Source organism: Mustela putorius, unplaced genomic scaffold (assembly GCF_011764305.1).
Source record: "Mustela putorius furo isolate JIRA1106 unplaced genomic scaffold, ASM1176430v1.1 tig00003834_pilon_pilon_pilon, whole genome shotgun sequence".
Classification (NCBI taxonomy): Eukaryota; Metazoa; Chordata; class Mammalia; order Carnivora; family Mustelidae; genus Mustela; species Mustela putorius.
Genome location: NW_025421987.1, coordinates 102,498,503 through 102,520,507, shown reverse-complemented (window position 1 = coordinate 102,520,507; position 22,005 = coordinate 102,498,503). Strand labels below are relative to the sequence as shown.

At 38.9% G+C, this 22,005-nt stretch overlaps 1 protein-coding gene across 2 annotated transcripts in view; it reads right to left on the bottom strand.

Annotated features, from left to right (window-relative positions):
* COPB2 (COPI coat complex subunit beta 2) overlaps positions 1-9,511 on the bottom strand; it is a 39,757-nt gene extending 30,246 nt beyond the window's left edge. For both annotated transcript variants that reach the window (XM_004762400.3, XM_045088853.1), the window contains exon 1: positions 9,384-9,511. In XM_004762400.3, the coding sequence (XP_004762457.1) occupies positions 9,384-9,386 (3 nt within the window). In that variant the 5' untranslated portion in view covers positions 9,387-9,511. The remainder of the gene's footprint in view (positions 1-9,383) is intronic.
* Between the last annotated feature and the right edge of the window lie 12,494 nt (positions 9,512-22,005).

Below are 22,005 nucleotides of genomic sequence, written 5' to 3'. Positions count from 1 at the left end.
ATGATAGAATTTTTCTAAAATTCTAATTTTCACTTCAAAGCACCAATTTTATCACTGGGAACAAATAATGTCAAGGACCAGCAAATGTCTTTCAGTTTTTAGAAAATGTCTGCCAAATAATCAAGTCTGAACAAACATAGTATGTCAGTCACTGCTTCAAGCAAGCTTGTAACTTAACAGTATGCAACAGAAGTATCTTGTGCATACTTCTCATGTCATTACAAAGAATATTTAAAAGATGTAGGCTCAAGTATCGAGATGTAATAAAACTAGCGTTTTTTCCTGCTTCATCAATGACATTCTTAAGTGAAACTGGATTTAAAAAAATTGTGTGGTAATAAGGAATGTACTGTTAGTTCAATTTGATGACATTATACCAGCAGTTCAGTTTTATCTTCCATTTGTTTTACAGCAATAGTGCAAATTATCAACATAGGGAACCTCCTAGAAGACTATGGGGGACTCCTAGGAGACTACAGATAACACTTGGAGAATGCCTGGTTTACAGAGAATCTAGTAATTAAATGTAAAATATCTACTAAATCACAAGGTTGTGCCCATGTCATTAGTGTCCTATCAGAAAATATTCTGAACAAGTGTTATTCATGAAGTCTTAGTAATCCTAAAACTATGTATCAATCAAAACAGTATAGCATTGGCATAAAAACACAACGATCAATGGAACAGAATAGAGAGTCCAGAAATAAACCCATGCATATATGGTCAATTACCCCACAAAAAAGGAGCCCAGAATATACAATGGGCAAAGGATGGTCTCTTCAATAAATGGTGTTGGGCAAACCTGACAACAATATGCAAATGAATGAAACAGAGGAGTGCCTGGGTGGCTCAGTTGGTTAAGTGTCTTGACTCTTGATATCAGTTCAGGTCATCATCTCAGGGTTGTGAGATTAAGCTCCCTCCCGTATCAGTCTCTACACTGGGTGTGAAGCCTGCTTAAGATTCTCTCTCTCCCTCTGACCCTCTCTGTGCTCTCTTAAAAAAAAAAAAAAGAGAGAGAGAGAGAAGAGAGAGAATGAAATTGGACCATTATCTTATACCAAAAATGAATTCAAAATGGATTAAAGACTTAAATGTAAAACCTGAAACCATAAAACTCCTAGAGGAAAACAGGCAGTAAGCTCCTTGACATCGGTGATGATCTTTTTGGATCTGACACCAAAGCAAAGGCAATAAAAGCAAAAATCACCAAGTGGGTCTACATCAAGTAAAAAGTTTCTGCAGAGCAAACTTATTAATAAAATGCAAAGGCAACATAGTGAATGGGAGAAAATAACTGGAAAACATACACCTGGATAAGTGATTAATATTCAAAATATACAAAGAACCCATCAACCTAATAGCAAAATAATTAACCAAGTAAAAAATATGAAGAGGTCCTGAAGAGACATTTTTCCAAAGAAAGATTACAGATGACCAACAGGTACACAAAAAATGTTCAATGTCACTAAACATCACAAATCAAAACCACAATAAGATATCACCTTACACCTGTTAAAACGGCTATTATCAAAAAGATAAGAAATAACAAATATCAGTGTGGATATGGAGAAAAGGAAACCCTTATGCACTATTGTTTGGAATGTAAATTGGTGCAGTCACTGCAGAAAACAGTGTGGAGGGTCCCCTCAAAATTAAAAATAGAGAACTGGCTATAGGACCTAGCAATTCCACTTCTGGGTATTTACCTGAAGAAAAATCAAAGCATCAAGTTGAAAAGACATGTGCACCGGGGCGCCTGGGTGGCTCAGAGGGTTAAACCTCTGCCTTTGGCTCAGGTCATGACCTCAAGGTCCTGGGATTGAGCCCCAAATCAGGCTCTCTGCTCAGCAAGGGCCTGCTTCCTTCTCTCTCTGCCTGCCTCTCTACCTACTTGTGACCTATCTGTCAAGTAAAAACAAACAAATAAACAAACAAAAAAACCAGACACATGCACCCCCATGTTCACTGCTGCATTAGTTACAATAGCCAAGACATGAAAACAAACTAAGTGTCCACTATAGATGAATGGATAAAGAAAATGTATGCAATATATACATATTATACATAATATTTCACTGCATATATGTATTATTATATTTATATGTGTGTAATAATACTTATTTTTTGCATATGTATTATTATATACACATTGGAAGTAGTTGAATAAAAGCCTTGTGAGGTGTTTGCTTTGTCTCAGGAAATGATCTACACTGAAATTATCTAGTGATCTTCACTTTGTGTTGAAAAGTAACCTTACATTTCTAGTCCATTCATGATCATTGTGGAAGATCACAAAAATAAAGATTCACACACACGAATATTATTCAGACATAAAAAAGAATGAAACCTTGCTATTTGTGACAACATGGATGGACCCTGAGGGTATTATACTAAGTAAAGTAAGTTGAAAAAAGACAAATACTGTATGATCTCACTTATATGTATTATCTTAAAACAAAAAAATAAAATAGCTCAAGCTCATATATGCACAGAACAGACTGGTGGTTGCCAGAAGCAGGAGGTGGGTGTAGGCAAAATGGATGAAGAGGGTAAAAGAGTACAAACTTCCAGTAATAAAATAATTAAGTCATGGGAATATAAGGTATAGTTAAAAATACTGTGTTGCACAATGCTTTGAAACTGGAGCTCAATCACAAGGAAAAGTTCGGAAAGAACTCAAACACCTGGAAGCTAAAGACCACCTTACTTAAGAATGCTTGAATCAACCAGGAGATCAAAGAAGAACTTAAACAATTCATGGAAACCAATGAGAATGAAGACACTTCGGTCCAAAACCTATGGGATACAGCAAAGGCGGTCCTAAGGGGGAAATACATAGCCATCCAAGCCTCCCTCAAAAAAATTGAAAAATCCAGAATACACCAGCTGTCTCTATATCTTAAAGAACTGGAGAATCAACAACAAATCAAACCAACTCCACACATAAGAAGGGAAATAATCAAGATTAGAGCAGAGATCAATGAGGTAGAAACCAGAGATACAGTAGAATGTATCAATGAAACTAGAAGCTGGTTTTTTGAAAGAATCAATGAGATCGATAAACCATTGGCCACACTAACCCAAAAGAAAATAGAGAAAGCCCAAATTAATAAAATCATGAAAGAAAAGGGAGAGATCACAACTAACACCAAGGAAGTATAAACAATCATCAGAAGTTATTATCAACAGTTATATGCCATTAAGCTAAGCAACCTAGATGAAATGGATGCATTTCTGGAAAACTATACTCCCAAAATTGAACCAGGAAGAAACTGACAACCTGAATAGACCGTTATCTAGTAACGAGATTGAAGCAGTGATCAAAAACCTCCCAAAAAACAAGAGCCCAGGACCTAATGGATTCCCTGGGGAATTCTACCAAACTTTCAAAGAAGAAATAACACCTGTTCTCCTGAAGCTGTTTCAAAAAAAATTGAAGCAGAAGAAAAACTTCCAGACTCTTTTTATGAAGCCAGCATTATCCTGATCTTCAAACCAGGCAAAGATCTTACCAAAAAGGAGAATTCCAGACCAATATCACTGATGAATATGGATGCTAAGATTCTCAACAAAATCCTAGCAACGGGATCCAATAGCACATTAAAAAGATTATCCACCATGACCAGGTGGGATTCGAATATCCCTGGGCTACAAGGATGGTTCAACATTTGCAAATCAATCAATGTGATAGAACAAATTAATAAGAGAAGAGAGAAGAACCACATGGTCCTCTCAATTGATGCAGAAAAAGCATTTGGGTGACGCCTGGGTGGCTCAGTGGGTTAAGCCTCTGGCTTTGGCTCAGTTCATGATTTCAGGGTCCTGGGATCAAGTCCCACATCGGGCTCTCTTCTCAGTAGAGAGCCTGCTTCCCCCTCCCAGTCTCTCTCTGTCTGCCTCTCTGCCTGCTTATGATCTCTCTAGGTCAAATAAATAAAATCATTAAAAAAAAAAAAGAAAAAAAAAAGCATTTGACAAAATCCAGCAGCTGTTCCTGATTAAAACGCTTCAAAGTATAGGGATAGAAGGAACATTCCTGAACATCAAATCTATCTATGAAAGACCCACAGCAAATATCATCCTCAATGGGAAAAAGTTTGCAGCCTTCCCGTTGAGATCAGGAACACGACAAGGATGCCCACTCTCAGTACTCTTGTTTAACATAGTATTAGAAGTCCTAGCAACAGCAATCAGACAACAAAGAGAAATAAAAGGTATCCAAATTGGCAATGAAGAAGTCAAACTCTCTTTGCAGATGACATGATTCTTTATATGGAAAACCCAAAAGACTCCACCCCCAAACTACTAGAACTCATACAGCAATTCAGCAACGTGGCAGGATACAAAGTCAATGTACAAAAATCAGTGGCTTTCTTATACACTAAGAATGAAAGTACAGAATGGGAAATTAGAGAATCGATTCCATTTACTATAGCACCAAGAACCATAAGATTCCTGGGAATGAACCTAACCAAAAAGGTAAAGGAACTGTACTCGAGGAACTACAGAACACTCATGAAAGAAATTGAAGAAGACATAAAAAGATGGAAGACCATTCCATGCTCTTGGATCGAAAGAACAAACATTGTTAAAATGTCTATAGTGCCTAGAGCAATCTATACTTTTAATGCCATTCCGATCAAAATTCCACCGGTATTCTTCAAAGAGCTGGAGCAAATAATCCTAAAATTTGTATGGAATCAGAAGAGACCCCAAATCGCTAAGGAAATGTTGAAAAATAAAAATAAAACTGGGGGCATCATGTTACCTGATTTCAAGCTTTACTACAAAGCTGTGATCACCAAGACAGCATGGTACTGGCATAAAAACAGACACCTAGACCAGTGGAACAGAGTAGAGAGCCCAGATATGGACCCTCAACTCTATGGTCAAATAATCTTCGACAAAACAGGAAAAAATATACAGTGGAGAAAAGACAGTCTCTTCAATAAACGGTGCTGGGAAAACTGGACAGCTATATGTAGAAGAATGAAATTCGACCATTCTCTTACATCATAGACAAAGATAAACTCGAAATGGATAAAAGACCTCAATGTGAGACAGGAATCCATCGGAATCCTAGAGAAGAACATAGGCAGTAACCTCTTCGGTATCAGCCACAGCAACTTCTTTCAAGATATGTCTCCAAAGGCAAAGGAAACAAAAGCGAAAATGAACTTTTGGGACTTCATCAAGATCAAAAGTTTCTGCGCAGCAAAGGAAACAGTCAACAAGACAAAGAGGCAACCCACGGAATGGGAGAAGATATTCACAAATGACAGTACAGACAAAAGGTTGATATCCAGGATCTATAAAGAACTTCTCAAACTCAACACACATAAAATAGACAATCATATTAAAAAGGGGGAAGAAGATATGAACGGACACTTCTCCCATGAAGACATACAAATGGCTATCAGACACATGAAAAAAATGTTCATCCTCACTAGCCATCAGGGAGATTCAAATTAAAACCACATTGAGATACCACCTTACACCAGTTAAAATGGCCAAAATTAGCAAGACAGGAAACAACAAGTGTTGGAGAGGATGTAGAGAAAGGGGAACCCTCTTACACTGGTGGTGGGAATGCAAGTTGGTGCAGCCACTTTGGAAAACAGTGTGGAAATTCCTCAAGAAATTAAAAATAGAGCTTCCCTATGACCCTGCAATTGCACTCCTGGGTATTTACCCCAAAGATACAGATGTCGTGAAAAGAAGGGCCATCTGCACCCCAATGTTTATAGCAGCAATGGCCATGGTCGCCAAACTCTGGAAAGAACCAAGATGCCCTTCAACGGACGAATGGAGAAGGAAGATGTTGTCCATATACACTATGGAGTATTATGCCTTCATCAGAAAAGATGAATACCCAACTTTTGTAGCAACATGGACAGGACTGGAAGAGATTATCCTGAGTGAAATAAGTCAAGCAGAGAGAGTCAATTATCATATGGTTTCACTTATTTGTGGAGCATAACAAATAGCATGGAGGACAAGGGGAGATGGAGAGGAGAAGGGAGTTGAGGGAAATTGGAAGGGGAGGTGAACCATGAGAGACTATGGACTCTGAAAAACAATCTGAGGGTTTTGAAGGGGCGGGGGGTGGGAGGTTGGGGGAACCAGGTGGTGGGTATTAAGGAAGGCACGTATTGCATGGAGCACTGGGTATGGTGCAAAAACAATGAATACCGTTAAGCTGAAAAGAAATTTAAAAAAGAAATACTGTGTTGCATACTTGAAAGTTGCTAAGAGTAGATCTTAAAAGTTATCACAAGAAAAAAATTACTGTAACCACATATGGTGATAGATATTAACTAGACTTACTCTTGTGATCATTTCACAATATATACAAAGAGTAAATCATTATGTTGTACACATGAAGTTACTATAACATTATGTCAGTTATACCTCAATAAAAAAAATTGATTTCTTTGGAGAAAAGTATTTTGGCAATAATATTAATAAATGGTAGATGAATGTGATGTGTGATCAATACAGGTTATACCCATGTCCATGAGGGCCTTTGGAGACAAAGAGGAATGTTTATAGCATTTTAATGGATTTTAGTCATAGGAACCTAATGTAATTTAAATGGGAACCTAACTAGTGAGTTACTTAGTAATCGAATAAAAGAACCTAATTCTAACTTAATTAGAACCATTTTAAACAAAAATTAAAATACTTTCCAGTCAGAAAATGCTACTAGTTTAAAACCGCTTTTTTTCCAATCTGGATTCAACTAAACAGACAAGAAAATGATGTGAATAAGTATTTTCTCAATTCTCCCAAGGATACCATTCTAAGAGAAAAGTTAATTCATTATAAACAATGACGCCAAGTTCAGTAATCTTAATTTTCTCTTGGACACAGATGAGGGAAGACTGATTTAAAATATGTTTCCCCTTCAAAAGGTTTTAAACACACCTAAAAGTTTACTTGGCAAGTTACCACTGAATCTTTTTGTGATCTTCCACGATGGTCATGAGTGGAATAGAAATTTAGGGTTACTTTTCAACACAAAATGAAGATCACTAGATAATTTCAGCATAGATCATTTCCTGAGACAAAGCAAACACCTCACAAGGCTTTTACTCATCTACTACTTCCAACCTTATTATTACCCTAGATTTATTTGAAAACATCGGAATTCTCTGGCTCTTCTCTACAATCATCAAAAAAATGTTTCCCCTGCCATGCCTTCCTCTTCGTCTCAAACATTCTACTTTCAAACCACCATCCTCACAGTTCTTGGTCATTCAGGGAAGCAGGACCTTTTACTTCATCCTTTTCTTAATTTTGCCTCATTTATTAGCATGACAAATATCAACTCCTTTTACTGGTCTCTTTACAGTGAACAAACATGAAGTGTCTTCTGTGTGCCAGGAACAATGGGGGCTTTCATGTAAGCCAGCGCATCTCATACTTTCCTATAGCAAATGAGGAAATCCATCACTTATAAATTGTGTATATTTTACCATACGGATGTTTAATGATTACTGAGTAAAAGTGATGCTCTGAAAAGGTGGGCTGAGGGACTAAGCAACCCTAGTGCACCTCGAAATACCCTCCAATTCACAAATCCCAGTTAAAAAAGCAGAGCCAAGATCTTTTGCTGTAATTTCACCCGACATTTAAGTGACTACTTTGAATAAGACATTCTATTAGATATTCTCAAAATACAAAGATATTTATACTGTACCCTTAATTCTAAATGTCTCCCTCCATTTTCCAAAAGCTGGATGCATTTAAGACTCAGCTTAAATTACTGCCACCAATATAATCTTTTGGATTACCCTTGCCAGAACTATCCTTTCTTAAGGGATTTTAAGAAGCCAATTTAAGAAGCTAATTTAGCTTTAAGAAGCTAAATATACAAGTCTCTTTTTGCTTTATAGAGTAGATGCTCTTCAGGGGTCTTTACCTCCACAGCATCTTATATATTTGGATATGGGGGTTTAAGGACAGATGGTATAATCGAGGTCTAGAGAATTATGCTGAATTCAAATTTCGGTTCTACCACTCATTTCAAATATGCAATACTGAACAAGTTCACTTAACTTCTCTGAGGTCTGACATACGTAAAAGAGGATTAATACTTTTATCTACAACTGAGAGTTATGAGAATTAAATTCAGTGTTAAGCAGTTAGAATAGTGCCTGGCCTATCATAACCACTCCATAAACATTACTTATAACTCATTCTCCCAGCTGCTCTAAGAATTAGGAGGCAAATGTTTAGCAAAGTGGATGGGCACATAGTAAACGCTCTATGGAAAACAAATGAATAAATAAATCCACATTTTGTATCTCATACAAAAAATTTTAAATGTATTAAAGAATGAAGGATATTTCACTATAAAATGTCTATTCCTGAAAGCACAGCACACTCCAGACCAGATCACTGGTTAACAGGAGGCAGAATAATTAAGAGACCTGAGATCTTGCTAAAGGGCTCTTAACCTGGGGACCCACGGAAGTTCAGGTAAGAATGGGGGGAACGTGGTGTCCGAGTGAACCCACTGAAGTTTTTGCAACACTGTGTGCTTCTCAATCCATTTTTCTAGGAGGAGCCATAACTCTCACCAGTTTCCCTAAGGATTCAGTCTCTGTTGTAATTCCAACTCTGTTTCAATTAGCCTTACACAAACTTAAGTTTTAAACTACGAGATACAGAATTTAGACTAATTAATCTCCAACGTCTCCAAGCCCTAGTTAAAAGAAGAGTGGGCAGGAAAACGTTTAAAAATAAAATACTAACTTTCTTATATTTTTTCAGAAAAGATATTCTTACACTATTGTAGTTTTTCCTTCTTATTACAACACTCTTGAGCCAAAGTACTTTAGGGTATTTTGGGGGGTGAGACGGACAATATAAAAGTGCTGTCTGTCACGACTGCCATTCTTACCAGCCACTGTATTTGCAAATGCAGAAAACCACGTCAGTTTTAGAAGCAACGTCCTAACCCTTCCTTGCCCCCTAGAAACTTAAAGTGGGATCCCAAAGCATTCTAAATTCTTTTGACATATACACTTTACCTAATTTCAGAAGGAGTTCTTATCTGCTTAAGACCGTAGTTTGTGGTTAGCACCCACTACTATAGCATACTATAGCATGTTTAAGACCAGCTACCGCCGTTTTAAGGGCCCAATGAGTAGGTTTGGCAAAGCCCCGGCACTGCCTCTCCACACCACCTCCGATTTCTGGGCCTCACCGCCGCCTCCCTCACAGAACTCAACCCAGACCAGGACCCCACAAGGCCTGAGGCGGCGGCCGCAACGAGAGCCCAGGCCGCTGCTTAACCGCAGCCCCCAGGCCAGATGCCCAAGAACTGGCCTCAGACAAGAGGCCCCGCTCCTTCCTGCAGGGTCTGGACCTACCATCGCTCTGTTGGTCCGAGTCCGTGAGCCCTCACTTGCCACAAGCGACGCAGTCCCTGAGAGACTCACCGACCCGCTGACCAGCCGACTGACTGACGTGGAACTTCCGGGAGGCAATTCTCGCGATAGTGGAGGCCAGGCTCTTAGCACCTGCGCAAACGCGCCGCGGGGGCTGACGTTTTCCAACGTCCTCGCCAGTTTCCTAGGCAACGCGGCCCTCTAGTTGTCCCGAGCGGACTTGGAGCAGCTAGAGAGAGCGGGGTGTGGTCTTGACCGTCGGGAGAAATCATCTGAGGTTCCTGAAAGAAGACGAGAACTAGATAACAAAAACAGGGGAAAAAAAGAAAAAGAAAAAAGAAATATATATATATATGAATTGGAAAAACGAGATGCTTAGTCCCTTTGGATGCTAACGGCAGGGGGAGCTCCCCCTCGATGCAGCTGTGCCTTGAGAAGGGCTCTTGGAGTCCTTCGGACTCTGAGGGGAGGGATGGGGGAGAGAAGGTGAAGCAAGGCTGTAAGGCCTCGAGGCTGGAGTACGAGACCCAGCGAGTTCTCTGCAAGCCCCGCCGAGCGCCGAGTGAGGCTGGGAAGCAATAGCCGGACTCGGGCGGAGCTTCAGATTCGTGAGGTTGGGAGGATGCCCGAGGAGATGGGGACTACTCCAACATGCATGATCGCCCTTTATTGAGCATACACTGTGTTATTCATTTATTTAACAAATACTTACCGATCTTCGGCTGTGTGCCAGGAGTACTTTCCTCTCAAATCCTCATATCGAATCTGAGGTAGCTCCAGGAAGTGCCTTGGCGGAGGCCGGCAGTAAGTGCTGGAGCCCGGGTTTCATCCCGGATTCCTACCCCTCTTAGTCCCATGCTTTTTGTACTACGTCAGAGTACCTTTTCGATAAGGAGCTGAGCCACAGGGATCGAAAAAACTGCAACATATGAACGAGTACCTCTGGCCTGAGAGAAGCCTTGGCTTTTTAAGACCTCTGTATTTTCAGAAAGGCTAAAATTGGGTCTCTGTAGAAACCCAAATGGTACACTGTAAAATTGGGTCTCTGTGTAGAAACATATTCAGAGGGAGCCATGGACTCTGCGTCAGGTAATTTGGCTTTTAGTGACAGCTTTGCTGCTAATGTGATCTCTTTATGGGCCTCAAAGTTCCTCATATTTAAAAAAAAAAAAAAAAAAAAAAAGGTTGGGGTGCCTGGGTGGCTCAGTTAAGCGTCTGCTTGGGCTCAGGTTAGGATTCCAGATTCCTGGGATCCAGCCCTGTCCCAGGCTCTCTTCTCAGCGGGAAGCCTGCTTTTCCTTCTCCCTCCCGCTCTGCTCTCTTTCGGTCAAATTTTTAAAAAATTAGGTTGAATAATTTCTAAAGATCTTTCCATTTCTACTATTCTGTTTTTGTGATATTTAATAGTAGAAGAGTGGGTCTGGAACTGGATTTAAATGCCAGCAGTTTTATCTTATGAAATGTAAGTTGAGACTACTAATTGAATGTTTACTCTGAAGTGATTGAGGATCAGAAGAATTAGTTGAAAGTTTTACAAATGCAAGCTATATCTAATTTACTTGAATAGTGGAGCTGCCAATATTTCTGTTTCTCGGATCCGCTTGCATTTGAGAAAGTATCTTCAGACTTGGCACACTACCAAGTAATACAAAATAAAATGACATCATCTCTATTCTCAAGGCACTCAGTTGGGAATACTTTATGTACCATGGGGCACCCAAGGATTTGTTTAGCTAGTATTGATGAGAGCTGAGCCCCCAATTGTCACACTCACTTTGACTATATCTTTTCTCATTTTGTCCCACTGCAGTTAACCAACATTAAGTCCTGCAGTTGTATCCTATAAATTCATTTTTTTTCAACCATTACATATTGAATGTGTATTATACCTAAAGCACTGTACGAGGTGCTGCCTGAAAAATAGACCTATAAAAATTTAGTCCTGGATTTGGCTGAGAGAAATTCCATTTTAAAGAAATAAGATTCTCACATATGAACAAATACATAAAATAACATTAAATATATGTGTATATTCCTATATTTTCAACTGTGGGTTTAAATCTTTTGTTTACTCTGATTTAGAAGAGATTGGAAGGTTAGGAAAATAGCTCTGGGGAAAAACAAATATGGATAAGCTTAGCAAATTAGTAAGGGGTTTCCCAAGAGGTTGATTGCAATTGATCAACAGATCTTAAAGTCTTACCTGGTCAGTTTCTAGGATGTCTGTTTCAACCCTGCCTTTTTTCTGCTGCTGGGGAATTCCAAATGGAAGTTCAGCCAGCAATGCCTCTATCAGTACTCTGTATACACACCGTGCTCTCCCCATTCCATTACCACCCCTTCATAAAAACTTGAAGTGAAAATAATTCCTTGAAGAAAAGTCCAGTTGGTATTTTGAAAAAATAAAACTCTCTCTTCCTTACTCTTCCTCTTCTTCCCTCTACCTCTGTGCACACACATCTATGTGTGTGTGTGAGATCACATAGCAAAGTGGTGAGTAGGCACACGAATAATAACCTGGATTCACTCTTCAAAAGGAGGTCAGTTGTGTACAAATAATGAAATAATATGCCAAATATGAGTACCCCGAGAAGTACCAGTATTCTGGAAATAAAATATCTAACCTGGGGTATCCGTTTCATAAAGGAGGCATAATTGGAGCAGGACTTTGAGGTAAAGAGTATGAGATATGTTTGAGAACCACAAAAAGTCCAGTTTGCTTGATATTTATTTAGAAGGGCATTGAGGGAGAAGACTGGAGAGGAAGGATGGAGCTAAAACCTGAAGATTCTTAAATAGGGAGGAATTGGGCTTTGATTCAATAAACAATCCAGAATCATTTGGCCAGAAAAGAAACCTGTTCATATCTGCACTCTGTAAGATTTACCTTTTGTTCATGCATATGAAGGAAGGGATTGAGACAGTGAAATACTACACATGTTTAAGAGAAGTGTGAAAATGACAGTAACTATGAATAAATTTTATTGAGTGCCCACAGTGTACCTAGCATTGGAATCTGCACTTTGCTTACTATGATTCATATAGTAATACTAAAAGACATTATTTTCTCCCAACTTCTAGATGAGAGCCTGAGGTCCAATTGGTTAAGTAATATCCTCCATTCCACACTGTTCAAGAATGAGTGACAGACTTGAAATATGAATCCAAGTGTATCTCCAAAATGAGTGCTCTTTTTACTGGACTGGTATTTCTTCCCTTTTCACCAAGAAGCTAGAATCAATGAGATACACAAATGATTTGCATTTGTTATGAGTTAGTGTTGGGAGGCATCCTAATACTAATGTTTTGAGTCTAATGAACCTGGAGAACACATTTAATTAGAGAAGTGGAGCCCGTAAGTGACACAAAGAAGAAACAGAATAAGACATACAGGAAAACGGTATGCCACAAAAAGAGGAGAGGGAGAACATAATAGGTTGACCAGCAGTCTAGATGACTTTAGAAAACTTAAGGAGGTTTGGTATTTGGGGGGAAAAAAACAACTACCAATAAATTAAATGATTATGAGGACACTAGTAGTCTTCAAAAAAGTATTTTCAGTTAAGTAATGCCAAGGGAAGCAGGTTTGCAAGAGGTTAAGATATGCTTGGATGGTAAGGAAGTGGAAGTAGTGAATATAATTTATTTTACCAAAAGAGTAGTGTGAAAAGGGGCACCTGGGTGGCTCAGTTGGTTAAGCGATTGTCTTCACCTCAGGTCATGATCCTGGAGTCCTGGGATTGGGTCCTGCATCAGGCTCCCTGCTTGGCAGGGAGTCTGCTCCTCCCACTGACCCCTCTCCTCTCATGCACTCTCTCTCTCATTCTCTCTCTCTCTCTCAAATTTCTTTAAAAATCTTTAAAAAAAAGAGTAGTGTGAAAGGGCAAATGTTGATGTCTCGCTGATAGTGAATTGATTGTTTCTGTATTTAGGGTGTAGTTGACATTCCTTCATAGTAACACTCCAAATAGATGTATGCAAGTAAACAGATCTTTGCAGCGTGAGTAGGAACTATCCAAACAAATGTCAAGAGGGTATATACAGAGCATTTTAAGTGGAGGGAAGAGAGAGTTTAATTTTTCCAGAGAACTAAAAGTAGTTTAGCATGTCTGAGCCAGATAGTAAGAAGGGGAAGAATTGAAAAATGGGACTAGAAAGATAGATGAAGCTCAGATCTTGAAGGCCCATGATTGCCAGTTTAAGGAGCCTAGACTTTATCGAGAAGGCTCTAGGGAACCATTGGAGAATGTTAAGTAGGGTAATCTTCATGCTCCATTACTGATTCATCATTGCATGTCAGTTACTTTCCCTATTAAAGGAAATGTTAAGGTTATCAGCTGGATTTCTGCATGAAGTGAATAAGAAGAGTTTTGACCACATAATGACATACCAACCATCGGCAGACTAAATTGAGTTGAAGAACCACTGAGCTGTATTCTAGGAATGAAGCTTGTGGATGCCCAACACTAGAGGCAAAAGCTTTGATTGCAAAAGCATCAATTAACTACAATGTGCTGTGCATTTCATATGATTACCTTCTAAGAATTTATAAGTTGTTAAAACAAATTCACTCCATGTGATGTGGGCTTGGGGATAAAGGAATGTTCACTTTTGTCTACCTGAAAGCATAAAAATCTAAATTTTTAGTCCTGTTTTTGCTGTGGATATAAATGTTACCTTTTAAAAGAATGCATTAACTTCATGTTTAATAAAAACTTTTAGAGGAGACAGAGTTTAAAATGAACTTGGAATGAAATGAAGAAGGGGACTGCATAGATTGGAATTGCTAGACATTGTAAGTATAGTAGTAGAATTTTGGGAGTTTGTTGTTTAATGACCTCCATAGTGTTCCACATGTCAGAACATTCTCTACTCCACTCTTCACACAGAACACTAAGACCACCAATGTTAAGTCTTGACCAACTCTGGAGACTCTGGAGACCTCTGTCTCAAGGTTGTCTTGTGGGGAGACCTTTCCTGGTCTTGGTTACATTACCTGCAAATAGTGTTGGACAAAATGAACTCCAAAATTCCTTCCCACCCCAAGGTTCTTTCAATTTTTTAGTGTGATTCTGTTTTCTTTTCAAATAAGGAGGGCAAAAGGATGTAGGATGTATTAGAGACCTGTGTTTTTACTTTATGCATCAGTGCAATAATCCCACATATTTCACTTTCAGATTCAGAATAGGCTTCCCTTTAAATCCCACATATCACTTTTTCTCTGGAAGCCATATTTGATCAGCAAATTTTGGATGAGGGTTCATTATCCTTTGAATAATACTGTACAAACCTGAGGGTCATAGGGCTTAGGGCAAGGAGCCTGATGGATGTGATGGGACTTGGAGCAGAGACCCAATTGTGCATGGTATGCTGAGGTCCTTGGCGAACATTTTTGGAAAACCAATACTTAAACTTTCTTTCCAGAGAAAAGATTTTTACAAAGTTTTACATAAGCAAGTTGATAGGTTTAGAGCAATTATGTTTCCTTAAGAATTATGTCCTTGTAAATGACAGTGCTGCATATAAATAAACGAATAATAATGACAAATAGCCTGGATATCTGGCATGTAGCAGTTACCTTTAAATTAATTGAAAAAAAAATTTAATGTAAAAGTGAAATATCTGGAGTGACAAGGCACTGCACGGTATAATTTCCATCAAATTGCCTTATTCCACTTTCTTCTAAAGAATTTGTCAGCTCAAGTTGATCTAAGGGCATTACTGAATTTGAATTCAAATGTAGTTCAAGCCCAAGGTTTAAAAAATGAAGTCCTTGGGCTCTGAGCTCCTGATATGCTTTTGTACCTGAAGATGATAATCCAAATCATATTGAGCTGCACTACTACAGGACTTTTCATCTGATGTCAAAACAACTTCGCATTGATAGTGCTTGATCCATCACTAAAATCAAATTAAAGGTACTAGTGCTAGGAAGAAGAAATTGTTTCTTTTGCTAAATATGGCTCTACTTCGGCATATTGTACATTGACAAAGAATGCAGATATAACTTTATCTTTAAAAAGTTTATATATAAAGCAGATGTTAGCTAACTGGATCATATATAAATTTTATTTACACACACATATATTACAGGTGCTTTTATTTGTATTTCCTAACTTCTCTCATAAACTTACTGTGTGAAAATTTTTTATGCAAATATATAGCAAAGGAGCTTGTCATTAAAGGGAAGCCTATTCTGAATCTGACTATAAAACAAATAAATACCCCTTATTTTCTGCATAAACCTGGATTTTCATTTTATAAAGCCCATTTGAGGTGCAACAAAATGATATAATCATATCAGGAATGAACAGTTTGCCAAAAGAGAATATGCAATCCCCGAGCATTCCAGGGGATGTATGAAACAGGTTTTGCAAAAAGAAGTTCTCCATGGGGTGCTTGGGTGGCTCAGTTGGTTAAGCATCTGCCTTTGACTCGGGTCATGTCCCCTGCTCAGCAGGGAGCCTGCTTCTCCCTCTCCTTTTTCCCCCTTGCTTGTGTTTCCTCTCTCACTATTTCTCTCTGTCATAAATAAATAAAATCTTTAAAAAAAAGTTCTCCTGTGGATTTTTTTAAGGTGTATTCCTGATAAAACTAGACAAGGAAGCAGCTGTGCTGGAAGATTTAAACGTGCAGAGGCAGAGTCGGTGCTGGGTGGCTCAGTTAAGCATTTGACTTCAGTTTGGGTCATAATCTCGGGGTTCTGTGATTGAACCCTACATCGGGCTTCCCACTCAGAGGGGAGTCTGCTTGTCCCTCCGTTCTTCCCCCTGCTTGTGCTCTCTCTCAAAACCTTTTTTTTTTTTTTTCAAATGAAATCTTTAAAAACAAACATGCAAGAGGGAAAGGTTGAGACAGGGATCAAGAAGGAGGAAGGATGAGAGATGCTTAAGGTAGCCCAGTGTTTTTATTCAGCTGCCACGTATTAGTACTGCCAACACCTGTATTGAAATACCAGCACAAGATGACAGCTACTTTGAATGTCTCCACCACCCTAGCTGATCAGGTCCCTCCCCTGGGCTTCTTCAGATTCTAGCCACTAAAGGGGTAACAAGTAACACAAGGGGCCCCAGGACCCTGGTCTTGTGCAACAGCCGGCATCTGGTCTGATGCCGGGAATCTCTTCTGTTTGATGAGTGCGGTGCTTTTGAGTACTGTCAAATATTTTGAGCATCCGTCCTGCATATAAGGTAAGGTTAAGGAACTGGTCCTCAATGCATCAATAAATGAGGAATCACTGAAAGGAGAAAGCAGGTGTTTTCCACCAACAAGTATCATATTCATGGTTGGGCAGATTATAAGGCAGGTTTGGTTCATCTTTGACAGCCAATTTCAACTTCTCAGGTACCCTTATCACTCTTTCCCACCAACTCTGTGTTCCACTACAGATCTTGTTCTGTAACTTTCTCAATTACTCTTCTGATGAACATCTCTCCTAGTCCACCATTTTAAAGAGTTTATTTGACAGAGAGAACAAGTAGGCAGAGAGCAGGCATAGAGAGAGGAAGGGAAGCAGGCTCCCCATTGAGCAGAGCGTCTGATTCGGGGCTCAATCCCAGGACTCTGGGATCATGACCCAAACCAAAGGCAGAGGCTTTAACCCACTGAGCCATCCAAGTGCCCCCTAGTCCATCATTTTTTAAAGTGCAATCAATCAACACTGGTTTTTCATGCCTCTCTCAGAGTGTCCAGAATTTTCAAGGGGGCCATAGACTAAGAAAAGGGATCAAATTCATTTTTGAATGGCGGTTGTGTGTAGAATTCCAGGTTAGCACTAATTTTCTTTGAGCATGTCAAAGCTTTATCAGTGTACCCTTTTCCCATGTGCTGTTAAAGGTCTGTTATCAGTTGCTCCTTTGAAGATAACTTTTTTCTCTGGTTGCTTTCTTAGATTTTCTTTATGTCTTAGTTTTCTGCAGTTTCATTATGAGCTGTCTAGGCATGGGTTTCACTCTCTTCTGCTTAGAATCCAGTGAATCTCTTAATTCTGTGAATAGATGTCTCTCATCAGTGCTGAGAAATTCTCAGTCTCTCTGCTAGTTTCTCTTTTCTGGCATGGCAACGGTAGAACTTTGTACCGTATCCTCCACATCTCCTACTCAATTTTGTGTATCTTTTTTTTCATTCTCTCTGTATTGCATTCTGTATAAGGTCTTCTGCCCCACCTTTCAGTTCATTATTTCTCCCTTATATTGTCAGTGTGTCGCAAATACGATAACTGAGTTTTTATTTCAACTACTGTCTTCTTCTTCTTTTTTTTTTTTTAGTTTGGTTCTTTTTCAGATATGGGGTATAACTTTTTATAGTCTCCTTTAATTGTTTCTAAATTGTCATTTATTTCCACAAACACATAGGCATAGTTGTGTTTTACACCTGAGTCCAATAGCTGAATTCGGTATGGGTTTATTTCTTCTCTCTTGTTTTGCTGATTCTTATTCCCTTGATGCTTGCTTATTTTTGATTGAAGAATTAACTGGCCACTTTCCTTAAATTATTTATGGGTGTACTCCAAAGCCTAGTTTGGGTGTGCCCTCCTCTACCCCCAGATCCTTTATTTTGGTTTTGCCAGGCAACTGTGAGCAATAACAGTTGAGATCTCTTCACACCAAATTTATGGCTTACAAGTTTCTGACTCACCCAGGTTAAGTGTACACACAGTACAAGCCCACAAGAGGGTGATCTGTGGCCACAACTTCTCAGAGACTTTTTTCCCTTTCTTTTTAATTCTCTTGCCTTACTAATTGCCAACGCACGCTTTCTGGCAGCCCCTGAGATTGAGGGGTAGGGGAGGCAGACTGAGGTCTGGCTTATCCTTAATCTGCATGTGTATTAATGTGGAGAAGTTGTCTGTAATACTCATCAGTTTCTATGGGTCCCAGGTCTTACTTGGCATCCACCCAGCCCCTAGGGCCTACAGCAGAGTTGACAGACACCATTATTGGTTTGGATCATCCAGGAGTCTTCTTACCATTTGGTAGCATCCACATATTGACCTGAAAATTTTTTATTGTGTTTTCAGGTCTTTGGTTATTATAAAATAGTAGTGTTTATTTAAATCCATTTGAACAACATTTTTTGTTTGTGTTTTTAGCAAGAGTGTTGATCTGAATAACCTAGCTCACTGTTGCCTGAAAGCTGTATAACAGTAACATCAAAGCTACATTTTTATTTTTATATTTTTTTTAAGAGAGAGAACATGTGTGTGAGTGGGGGTTGGAGGCAGAGGGAGAGGAGAGAGAGAGAGAATCCTAAGCAGGCTCCCTGGTCAGTGTGGAACCCAATGTGTTAGGATCTCCACGACCCTGAGATCAGGACCTGAGCGGAAATCAAGAGTCAGTTGCTCAACAAACCGAGCCACCTAAGTGCCCCCCAAAGCCCTTCCCAGTGTCCCTGAAAATTGACCTCATCTATGGGTGATGTGGCAGGGTAACATTTTGACACATCTGGCAAGACTTTTCCCCATATTTCTTCATACGCTATTTTTTTTAAAGATTTTATTTATTAATTTGACAGAGAGAGATCACAGTAGACAGAGAGGCAGGCAGAGAGAGAGAGGGAAGCAGGCTCCCTGCTGAGCAGAGAGCCCGATGCGGGACTCAATCCCAGGACCCTGAGATCATGACCTGAGCCGAAGGCAGTGGCTTAACCCACTGAGCCACCCAGGCGCCCCATATGCTATTTTCTTTCAGCATATCTCATCTTTGACTCTCCCACAGCCTCTGCTGAATCATCTGTTTCAAATTCTCCCTCCATTTCCTCTGCCATTGCCGTCCCCCTCACCTGGATCAAAATATGAGGGAAAGGTTAACAGACGTTACCAGTATTCCCAGATTAGAGCAGGATCTTCCCTCAAGGACAAAAAAATGTACATACAGATACACGTTTTCATATAATTTCAACACTTTATGGAATCCATGTTAAAAACCCAAGCTCCACATATATGATGTAGACATCACAATTAAATTCAACAAACATTCCTGAAGACCTCTTACATACCAGAAATCATGAAGAGTTTTAGGGCTAGATAGAAAAGACACCATTCTTATCCTAGAGGTGCTTGAGCCTCTTATGATAATAAACTAAAAACATTGTCCTCACAAACATATCCAGGGTGATTACTCTTCAAAGGGATTTTATAAAATTATTTTGCCTGCTAAAAAAAAAGCAGGAAGATTGGATGCACTCCAAATTCCATTTGCAGAAAAAGGAGTGGAAGCCTAGCTACAGGTTTTAGTGGCCTGTAGCCACATGGTCAAACAAGTGAAGAATTAATTACACAATATAATGATCACTCTGCAGGTGTCAGCAGCACTTACACAGAGCCCCTGTACCCTGGACATGGAAGGCCATGTTGCCATAAGAAGTTGGGACCAATGGCAGTGTAAGAAAGCATCCATGGGACACCAAAGGGAAATGCAAACTGTGCATTGCTATGAGGCACATTGTCTGCCTAAGATGGAATGTAAATTTTGCTTTTGGCATTAAGAAAGTAGGCATTACAAGTGTAGCCACATCTTCCAACAGTCAAGATTATTGTGAATAGGGCTCTTAATGTCTTATTGCAGCACTAGAACATTTTCCACAGATTGGATATGTTCCCCTTCTCTCATCCCCTAATGATCTCATTTGCAATTCACTGAAAAGCTAGGGTGTACAGTACCACCCTGAATGAGATTCACCAGTGAGCTAAGTTGGGGTAAGTTCCTTAGCCTGTGACTACATAGCGGAATTGCATCATACACTTTAATTTATGCAAATTCACCTATTTGAGCTCAGAAATAAAGATGGCTTAAATAATATTAGCAGCACCTCTCTTTCTCTTGGAATGAACACAAACTAGAAGTGAATCTCCTAGTCCTTCAAAACACCTCAGTTCCTCTGTATCTCCCACAATGACAACTGTTGCCTCAGTGAATGAGCGTGTAGGTAATTTTCCTATCCTACCTCAATAAATGTGATCCATCTGTTACCTAGAACTAACCCAGGAAGCAGTGATCAAGGGGGGGAAAGTGTTGTGTTTTTAGGTGTTGCTACGGATACAGTGAAGATCCCTGCTGTCCAATAAACTTCACTACCTATATTGAGCTCCATGAAAAAGGTGAAAACCAAAGACAAAAGGAACATCCAAGATAAAAGAAGGAGGCATACCATTAGCCTTAGGAGATTAAAAGACTTTCTTGAAGGAGGAGACACTTAAGAATATGCCAGATTATCTCACAGTTGACCATCGGTCACAGAGTTTGGTGCTTTTCATCCAATAACTCTGAGAGCATCTCCACTTTATAGATGAAAAATCTGTTGCACACAAAGGTTAAATAACTTGCTTAAGGTCACCCAATATGTGGTAGAACTGGGCCTCAAACCAGGTGGGTACTGTAAGGTAATACTTCTACCTATTATAAGGACAATGTTAAGTTAACTAGGTTATTAGAACTTAATAATAAATGAGCACTCAGTAAATATTAATTATCTTCCCATCTGCTTATATTGTATCCCTCTATAGCTCCTAGCTTGGAAGCAAATGTTTAATAAAAGGGCCATGAAAAAGTGTGGTAGAGGATGGGTTGAGCTGTGTAGGGAAGCAAAAATGGTACTATCACTGGGACTTGTCAGTGGACTCAAAACAAATCCCATGTAAAGATTTCTAAGGATATAATAAAATCAATATACACAAATCTGTTGCATTTCTATATACTTATAACAAATTATCAAAAGAGAAATTAAGAAAATAATCTCATTTACAATTGCATCACCAAGAATAAAGTTTCTAGGGATAAATTTAATCAAGAAAGTGGAAGACCTGCACACTGAAAACTATAAGACATTGGTGAAAGAAATTGAAGAAACACAAATAAACAGAAAGATATTCTGTGTTCATGGTTTGGAATAATTGATATTGATAAAATGTCCATGCTACCTGAAATAAACTACAGGTTCAATGCAATCCCTACCAAAATTCCAGTGGCATTTTTCACAGAAATAGAACAAATAATCCTAAAATTTTCATGGAACTACAAAAGACCCATATTAAGAAAGAAGAACAAAGCTGAGGCATCATATTTCTTAATTTCAAGCTATATTACAAAGCTATAGTAATCAAAATAGTATGGTATTGGCATAAAAACAGACCCATACATCAATGGAACAAAATAGAAAGCCCAGAAATAAACCCACACATTAATTTATGAAAAAGGAGCCAGAAACATACAATGGAGAAAAGACATCTTAATAAATGCTGTTGAACAAAGTTGACAGCCACGTGCAAAAGAAAGAAACTGGACTACTGTCTTGTACCACACACAAAATGTAATTCAAAATGAATTTAAGACTTGAATGTAAGACCTGAAACCATGAAACTTCTGGAAGAAAACATAGGCTGTAACATTTTTTAGATTGGTCTTGGTAATAATTTTTTGGATTTGATCCCCAAAACAAAGGTAACAAAAACAAAAAACCAAACCAAACCAAAACAAAACAAAAAAACAAATGGGACTATATCACACTAAAAAGCTTCACAACAAAGGAAAAAAGGAAACCGTCAAAATACTGAAGAGTTAACCTACTAAATGGGAGAAAATATTTGCAAATCATATATCTGATAAGA